Source organism: Squalius cephalus (assembly GCF_949319135.1).
Source record: "Squalius cephalus genome assembly, chromosome: 5".
In the NCBI taxonomy this organism is placed as follows: Eukaryota; Metazoa; Chordata; class Actinopteri; order Cypriniformes; family Leuciscidae; genus Squalius; species Squalius cephalus.
The window spans coordinates 2,559,663-2,569,662 of NC_137126.1; the positions used below are offsets into that span (position 1 = coordinate 2,559,663).

General features: G+C 38.0%; 1 protein-coding gene across 1 annotated transcript in view; it reads left to right on the plus strand.

Moving 5' to 3' along the window:
* The window catches only part of astn2 (astrotactin 2), a 479,465-nt gene that overhangs the window by 280,063 nt on the left and 189,402 nt on the right, over nt 1-10,000 (plus strand). The window contains exons 8-9 of the mRNA XM_079872092.1: nt 5,789-5,873; nt 7,632-7,706. Coding sequence (XP_079728218.1) covers nt 5,789-5,873; nt 7,632-7,706 — 160 coding nt within the window. The remainder of the gene's footprint in view (nt 1-5,788; nt 5,874-7,631; nt 7,707-10,000) is intronic.

Consider the following 10,000-nt stretch of genomic DNA (forward strand, 5'->3'; position numbering starts at 1 on the left):
TTTTCTGAAGTTCATAAAGATATTGTCTTCGTCACATGCGCTTTAGATGTTATTTTGTTTAAGTAACGTTAAATGCATATTAAAGGACTAGTTCTTCCAAAAATGATCATTCTGCCGTCATTTACTCACCTTCATGTGCAAATCCTTAAGTTTACTTTCCGCGGAAGACAAAGCCTTATGGAGACTCTTCTTGTCGATGTAATGAAAGTGATTCGTAACATTAGCCTACTGGGGGCTGTCACGCAAAAAATAATAATAATAAAAGACAAAAAAAACATCACAAAAGTATCATAAAAGTGATCTAATACGACTCGTCCGTTATATTAATATCGTTATTTATTCATATGATAGCTTTATGTGACGAACAAACTGCAATTTAAGTCGTTATATTATAATCACTGAGTTACCTCTTGATAGCTTTTAATCGTAGCCGAATCATTCAAAAAGATTCGACTCGAAAGATTCTTTCATTTCGATATTTGTGTGTATTAAACCTTCTCTCTGTAATTGAACATCTGTTCTTTCGGACAGATATGGCAGTCTTTTATGATATTCGGCTGATGTCTCTGGCTGTGCTGATGGACGGATTAGATAGATTCATTCATGCCAGCAGAACAGCTGCAGATTCATTCATGACATCGCCTCGACTCTCATGAACGCGCGCCATGAAGCTCTATGACTTAAGTATTTATATATCATGAAAGGCCAATTGGGGCAAGCCTGGGGCAGATAATAATGGACTAAAGAAAACTGGGGGTAAAAAATAAGGATCGGAGCCTAAAATAGAAATTTTCTCCAGGTATCTCTGTCTCTCTCTCTCTCTCATTCAAATGGGCAGTTTGGGCGGCCATACCGGGCGAGTCGGTCGCAAATATGGCGGCGTTCTATTTGTAGTGACGTAGGTGGCATCTATGAATACAGTATATTGTCTTTGTTGTCTTCAAAATCTCAGGAGATGGGAAGTGAAAATTTGGCAGATGTCACGAACCAATTGCAATTTGATGACGTAAAACTGTTAAAAGTTGCCACCGACGTGCATGTAAACAGTATGCAGATGAGGATTTTGTGCCATGTTCTGCTTTGTAACTTTGCAAAACACTAGTAAACCATAGTATATTGCACATCTTTATTTAGAGCAGGCTGTCTCAATTCAAACGAGCCTAAAGACATGGAGATCTTGTGGAGACCAATCAGACAGTTTTTGGTGGTCTGTACAGGTGCTGGTCATAAAATTAGAATATCATCAAAAAGTTGATTTATTTCAAGAATTCAACTTAACAGGTGAAACTAATATATTATATAGACTCATTACATGCAAAGTGATATATTTCAAGCCTTTATTTGTTATAATTTTGATGATTATGGCTTACAGCTTATGAAACCCACAAAATCAAAATCCCAGAAAATTAGAATATTACATGAAATCACACAGTAATTACACAGTGATACCATGGTCATTGAACCAGGTTTTGGTTCTTTTGGCAGTGTGGGCAGGTGCAAATCCTGCTGGAAAATGAAGTCAGCATCTCCATAAAGCTTGTATGCTGAAGGAAGCATGAAGTGCTCTGGAAATGTCCTGGTAGACGGCTGCGTTGAGTGGACAGCACAGTGGACCAACACCAGCCGATGACATGGCTCCCCAAACCAACACAGACTGTGGAAACTTCACACTGGACTTCAAGCATCTTGGATTGTGTGCCTCTCCATTCTTCCTCCAGACTCTGGGACCTTGGTTTCCAAATGAGATGCAAAATTTGCTCTCATCAGAAAAGAGGACTTTGGTCCACAGTGCTTTATTAAATCCAGAGTCAACTCAGCCGTCTACCAGGACATTTTCAGAGCACTTCATGCTTCCTTCATTTCCCAGCAGGATTTGCACCTGCCCACACTGCCAAAAGAACCAAAACCTGCTTCAATGACCATGGTATCACTGTGTAATTACTGTGTGATTTCATGTAATATTCTAATTTTCTGAGATTTTGATTTCATGGGTTTCATAAGCTGTAAGCCATAATCATCAAAATTATAACAAATAAAGGCTTGAAATATATCACTTTGCATGTAATGAGTCTATATAATATATTAGTTTCACCTGTTAAGTTGAATTCTTGAAATAAATCAACTTTTTGATGATATTCTAATTTTATGACCAGCACCTGTATATCGGCTGCAAAAATCCTGATCGGAGCATCCTGATATTGCTCTGTTCACAACTGATTTTAAATCTACTTTTTAAAAATATAATGGCGATGTGTCTATACTGAAAATCTTCAAGGGTAACTCTCGCCAGAATGCAACCTAGGGTCTTTTTGTTAATCTACCCGAGGCAAACTTTCGTTTAAAAGCATAATTAGATTGGAAACGCCACTTTTAAGTTTGACCGTATTTTTGTTTTCGGTCAAATTGCCTTTTGAATGGGAGTGCTTGGGGCACGACTATAATAGCATCAGAAATCACTATTTTTAAAACACTAAGAAGGCTCGACACAACATGAAACTTTGCTGGAAGTCTCACCAGGGGCTCTACACATGAACTCCAGCATTGAGAACATTGTTTGTGTACACAGAGTTTACTAAAAAGAGAGATTTTGATCAACTCACTGTAGCTGTGTGTCCGCCGGCACTCTGACAGTCAAAAATAGTCGATCTCAACAGGCAATTTGACCGAAAACGAAAATAAGGTCAAACTTAAAAGTGGCGTTTCCATTCTAATTATGCTTTTAAACGAAAGTTTGCCTCGGGTAGATTAACAAAAAGAGATTTTGGAGAGAGTTACCCTTTAAAATATTTTTTCCCTGTTGTTTTGGACATAGATGCAATTTATCACTGATATGTTATGTATTTTTAAAAAGTTGGCCATCAAACTTTAAACTGTTGGGGGATATGGATATGCTTAATGTCTATTTTTTTCTTTTCTTTTTTAAATGTAACTACTTATTTCAGAACATTCAAAAGTACGTTCCCATAATAACTTGTCTTATATAAAGTAACCTCTTGCTACATGTATCTATTGATATTTTAAACTATCCTGATGTGAAAATGTGACTTATCTAAAGTAACTTGTTGTAATTGCTTGCAGTCAGGTGATACTGTATGTGCAGATGAGCACCTGTGCTTCTAGGTCATGTGACCACATCCAGATATATAGCATGCAGTCTACAGATTGCCATTTTGAATTTGCCCTGAAGAAGGCCACAGAGGCCGAAACATGTTGGCATGTTTTTTAATGGATAGCCAATTTTAAATAAAGGCTTTTTAAACCTATATTCCTTTTGAGTGCCTCAGAACTATTGTTTATTTGGGATACGTTCCCATAATGTTGGCAAAAAGATACAATGAAGCACTGAATGCCACGACTGAGATGTGTAATAAATTGCAATAGATTATGTCTGTTGGTCATTACTGTACGTTAGTTACGGTTACGGTTACGGTTGGCAGCCGTTGCCCAGTTCATCCCCTTCACTCACTGTGTTTGTGCCAGTGAAATAGATGGGCCTAAATGTGCTTGTTTTCTGAAAAATAAGCCGTGAAATGGGAGCCTTGAAATGGGATGAATATCACCATCATGGTAGGAGTACAGATGGGTGCATATTATTTCTAATATTCACAGCTCCAGCTCATGAAATATGAATGTCTGTCTGTGCGGTTTGTAAGATGACTTTTCTCATTGTTTCGTTTCCCCTCCAGCCAGAGCTGGTATTAAAATTATCCTTCATATTCAAGTGTGAAGTATTGTATCTTATCTGATTGATTTTCAGATTTGACCTTTATTTTAATTTGAAGAGTATATGTTTGGAATGTTGATTAAACAGTATGTTTTAATTTATTAAATTTAAGGTTTATATTTGTGTTTGTTTTATGAATCGTGAGTTTATAAACTCAAGGCTACTTCATAAAGTATCCTGATTCCACAATAATGAAGCAGAAAAGAAAGCAATGAGTTTAATTAATTTACGATTAGACATGATCTTGACAAAATATTTCTGTAATCTTTCAAAAAGCAATATTTCAAAATAATTAATAAAAACAACTCACAGGAAGTATTTTCACATTACGTATTAAATTAGAATCTCCCAAAAATAATTCTCATCATTTACTCATTATCATTTGGAAGCTTGTATCTGCCATGGGGAGAAATAAAAAAATCGAAAAAGATAATTGAGAGCTTTTTTATATCACAATTTCCTCGGAATTGTGTAAACTCACGATTGCAAGAATTAAATAGATCATGAAAAAAATAAAAAACGGGCCATATTCACAAACAATCTTAAGGCCAAAAGTTGCTCCTAATGCACACACAAAAATTAGGGGTGTCACTCTCCACAAAGAATTTTAACACTAAAATAGCATTAAAAAGTAAATATATTGGAATATTGGTATTTAAAAAAAAAAAAAAAAATGTATCGCAAAGGTGTTTCCATAGTTTGTAGTTAGTCCAGATAGTTTTTTTCTTCGGTGGTTCTGTATTTTTCATCACTACACGTGTACAGTATTTTTAAAATAAATGTGGTTTAAATATATCCATTAATTAGTTTAATTGATTAGGGGAAACTGAATAAAACTACGTTGTACATAATACATAAAGTATGTTATAGGCTTCACAACACTCAATAATGTTCTACACACACACACACACACAGAGACACACACACACACGCACACAATATGTTGCAAATGCCTTTTTTCATTTTATTATTGTTATTACTTTTAATTTTGTGCAGGAAACAAGCTTCTGTACTCTCATTTCACTCTAAACCTGTATAATCGTTTGTCAATTTTGATTAATTATAACAATATAATTATAATCTCCTAACACTGTGTCCTAACTACACACGATAAAAGGCGTCTTTTCCATGTTAATCAGAGTGTCTGTCCTATCCAGCCGCGACGGCGACACGCGACGATTGTATTCTAGAAATGGTTTCTATTTTTCTGCGACGTCGCGCTGGAACAACAAACACAAAGTGTGGCGATGATAATCTCAGGCACTGTTTATGTGCTTTATTTAATGTTAAAAGCGTGTCATGTGACTCTGAATATCATTTAGTGCTCCAGCTTTGAAGCTGTAAAAGCAACAGTGGATAATTCACCTCAGATCTTGAGATTAAACAAATGGAAACAAGAACGTTCAAACTGTGAACAAACAAGTGTATTCTTCGACAAAGATTGTTCTAGTAACTCAGTAGCCTAGGTATTTGAATAATGTTTAAATGGTGTAATATTTGTGAATTTGATTATGTAGATACTTTTTATCTATCCATTTTCTTGCGCTTGCCATCGAGATATCTCTCTGGTGCCGTGAGACTCCGCCCACACGCTGTTCTGATTGGCTGACTCCGCCCACACGTTGTTCTGATTGGCTGTGGGTTTTGCGTCTAGTGTGGACAGACACATTATTTGTCGCTGGTATCTTATCGCATCGTGTCTGGTTAGGACACGGTGTAATTGTCATAAAAATGAACAAACATGGTCCTAAAAAAAACCTTTTGATTTCGGGTGGAAGGTGAACATATTTCCGTGAGATTGACGGTACAATCCCCATAGAGTCCCGGGGTATCCGTATCATTCCCGTATCCTCAGCTCATAGCATCACCTTTGGAGAGCTGAGTACTTCTGTGATGCCTTTCAAGATAAGAGTGATCTGATAGTGAAGGTGTCGGAGACTGAACCAGCTCCCACATGTCACCGTTCCCAGCCCAAACTACTTTAAAAATCTTTTGTCTGGAGTGAATGCACGTGTGTTGAGGGATAAATGAAGATAATCCGTCACTGTGTTGTGCTCTCTGCAGGGGAATGCAGCTGTCTGGAAGGTTATGCTCCTGACCCCGAGCATCAGCATCTCTGCGTTCGCACTGATTGGGGCCGCAATGAAGGGTGAGCGCTCAAACCACTCTGTCAACGCCTCACAAACAGGGCCAACTAAAGCCAGGACAGCAGGGACATGAGGAGGGGGAAGAGAAAGACTGCAACACAGAGAGATACGATTCATCACCTCACCTCATGCCAAGTGCAGTAACTCCTCTTCCTGACTCTCGCGGCGCATGTTAATGAACTCGCTCAAGCAAACAGCTGCTCTAATAAAACCTCGGCAGAACTTTCCTCCCAGACTGAGATTTCCAAAACATGGGGCAGCGTTGCACTTCAACATGACAACATGGGAAGATAAAGCTAAACCACATCAGTACAATCACATGCACATTTCAGGGTGATTTATTAGCATCGCTATTGCTACAGGTGAAAAATCCCAAAGACTAGAATATTACAGAGACGTCCCATTTTGCATACTTATGCAATATCCTATGATGTTTTTTTTAGCATAGAATTACTAAACAGGGCAAATTAGCGTGAGAGCACAATTCCAAAACAGTGCCGATGGGAGTGCAAAGTTATGTGCGTTATCTACTGAAGACAAACAAATTCAAGACATTTCCATAATGACCGACACAATCTACCAGGTAGCGTCTGGTTTAAGATGGGCTTTTTTTGGGTGGGCGCAAACACTAGTGCATTGATGAGCGCAGACCTTAGTAAATCACCTTGCATGACCATACATGCAATAAGATCAGCTGCAAAAATAACTGTGCCCACGGCTTTTCAGCGCTAATTTTTCACTGCGTGTCTTTAGTAAATCCTGACATTCGTTTTTTTAACCCCAAAATATTGTTTTGCAAGCTGTTAGTAAATCCACATGGAAAAAGTGCACTTTAAATACCTGAATGATGCACTTAATTAACGGAAAAAACGAAGTGTGGATTATTGGACACTTCATGCGCTGAACTGTCACAGCTTTAATTACACAGCGGAGGGGGAGCATCAGTGAATGACAAAATAACCTTATGAAATGCATACACTACATGGGATTCAACTTGAATGTCTTAACAACTGTTTACAGTCAAACATCACAGTTATCATCATATTAGCACAATGTATGGCCCTCCAGAAAATGTAAAACCCTAGTTCAGAGGGATCCAGTCTGCTTTTGGAGAGCAAAGGTCGTGCAGAGCTCTATAATCCTGATTAGTTGGTCCAGATGTGTTTAAATTAGACTTGGAGCTAAACTAGAATCTTGGAGCTCCGGGAGCAGGATTGGACACCCCTGCCATACTTAATTATTATTGATATTTATGCTTTACATTTGGGATGCACGATATATCTGCCACCATATTGGTATCGGCCAATAAATGTTATTTTTTAACGTTATCATTATCGGCCCAATAAAAAATTTGCCCGATATATTAAAGCCGATAAATAATGGATTAGGAAATGCTTGAAATATGATTGGAATCACTTCAAAAAAGGAAAATATAGTCAAATGCAATATGCACAGCACAAGTCTGTCATATCGGCTACATAGAATTATGAGAACATTATAATTGTGTGTTTGGGACATGGCTTTTAATGGTGAGACTATTGTTTTTGTAATCGGGCTCTCAAAAATTATATAAAAACTTGGATTTAGATTTATCGGCTTATATATCGGTTATCGGCAGTCAAATATAAAGCATTATCGGTTATCGGTATCAGCCAAAATTTTCATTCGGTGCATCCCTACTTTTCATATTTGTCAGATAAATCTCGTATTGCATATTAAGTATTTGTGTGTGTGTGTGTGTGTGTGTGTTCCACCCACAGTCCATGGCCGTACTCAAACCTGGAGAGAGGCTATGACCTGGTCACAGGGGAACAGGCTCCAGAGAAGATTTTCAGGTAAGCACGACAGCCAAACCAGATCTGTCCTCTGAAGGAAGGTCCCATGCTGAACATGACAGTCCCTGGGGCGTCCCGGCCCGGGCAGTGCATCACCCCTCCTCACGCTGAACACAGGACTTCACACAGCGCCTGCGGGCTTCACTGTGGCTTTCCTGATAGGATTTGCCCTAGGCATGTTCCACCTGAAAGAGGAGTGAGTTTTGCTGGAGCTCTGGGCCTCTAAAGCAGGGTCACTCTGGAGGTTCAAGGCTCTCTGTATTTATTTTTCATGTGTTTGAGAGAATGGTGGCGATAGAAAGGAAACGAGGACGGGTCACAATCCGCAGCACGTCACTTTAGATTTCTCAATGTTTCTGTCCTGTGGGCTTGAGAGTCTGAAAAGCTTCTGCCCATAAAAGATCTGATGTAACTCGTCACATGCATCGCGGCGAGCTCGACTGCCATCCGAATGATGCGTGTTGATTTCAGTGGAAATATGTGGCGGTCTATATTTCTGTAAAACCTGAAATGCTTTGCTCCGGGTTTATTTTGCTGCCCTTTTCAGGAGACGCATCCACAGGAGGCACTATATTTTTTGCAAATTTGGATTGCAGATGCAGATTTATTACACAACAAAAAGGTTCATTTTTGCTAAATGCTATTTCATGGAAGTTTCAAAGTGAAAAGATTAAAATATTAATGCTGTATTGAGTTTGAAAATAAAGCAGCACCTTCACTAAACCCGACCTTAAACCTAACGCATAGTGTTAACAAAAGCAAACGGGAGATTGAAACACATTTGCTAAAGCTACCATGCCATTTTATCTTGCTTCTACAAGTCTTTGAGCTCTTCTATCGGGACTCGTGTTTCCCGAGCGCTTCACATCACGAGTGCGGTGCTGTATCAGGTGAGCTTCAGAGCGAGTTTACTACAGCAGAAAAGACACACATATGGAGCTGTTTATGTGATGCAAACATCAAAATATATTCGTTTACAAATCATGCACTATGGTAAAAATGTGTTGAGATTATAACATAGCATTGTGCAAGAAACAGTGAAAAAATAAGTCTTTATTAATCAATAATCTCTCCCTATAATCCTCATTTGTGTGAAAAGGAACAAAAGAATGAGGTGTTCTTCAGCCACTAGTGTTCATTTCAGCTGGAAACTGCAGTGATATGAATGGCATATGAAATATGTATGAAATGTAGGCAGTCACATATTTCCAGTTATTTACACGTAAGAAGAGATGCGTCCCAAAAGATGGGAAAAATAAGGTTATTTGAAATACAAACTATTATTTCCCTAATTACCTAATACCAGAAAATAGTGCTTTCAGCCATTTTGTCTGAAACAAATGTGTGCTTTATGCTGGTCAATTGCATAATCTCACTTTACTTCCCACTATTAAACGGCCTCTTAATTAAACACAAAAATAAATTCAATTATTTTCAGGCTAGAAGCCTGAGCTTTTCTCTTTAGGTCTCAACGCGACGGTGAAAATAAATGAAATTTATATCATCCATTCACTCTCTCCTTCCTCACCCAAGCTGTCATCAGTCTTAACCACCGGACGACTCAAGCCATTTAGTTGAGCTGGCAGCGGCTGACTGATAGTGGACTGAGGAAAGCAATCGATGGCCTCTGAAGTGTCAACTGATGGGCTGGAGCAAGGTCTGGGCGATCGCTGTCTTATTTATGAGTGGAAGTATGCATTGATCCCGAGTAATTCAGATGTGCCTGTCTATACTCAAGGTCAGGAGCCGGTGGAGCTCAGACTGCGGTGGAGCCCTCGTATCAGATCGCCATGATATACGATAACAAGGGTGCATGTTATCATACAAATTGAATTCCCAGAATATGGATTCATTGGTTAAATTAATTTTGAATAAGCTTGATTTTTTTTTTTTTTAGCTCTTCAGTTGCCTTGACAAAATAATGATGTTGCTGATAAACGAATGATGAATTTATTTATAATAAGTCAGCCATATAATATACTGTGTTTGTCACACATTCCCTAAAGTGAGAATATGGTCATGTTGATTCACCCCAATGCCATTCTAATCCAATCTGATTGATTGATTGATTGATTGATTGATTGATTGATTGATTGATTGATTGATTGATTGATTGATTGATTGATTGATTGATTGATTGATTGATTGTGTGTTTTGGAACTACACTTGGGGTGATTAAATAATGAGAAATAATTGCTTTTATGTTTTATGTATTTTCTGTTTACTGATTTAAGTTTAAGTTTTCATATTTTTTTTATTATCTTATGTTAATTTAATTACATTTTCGTATTTTT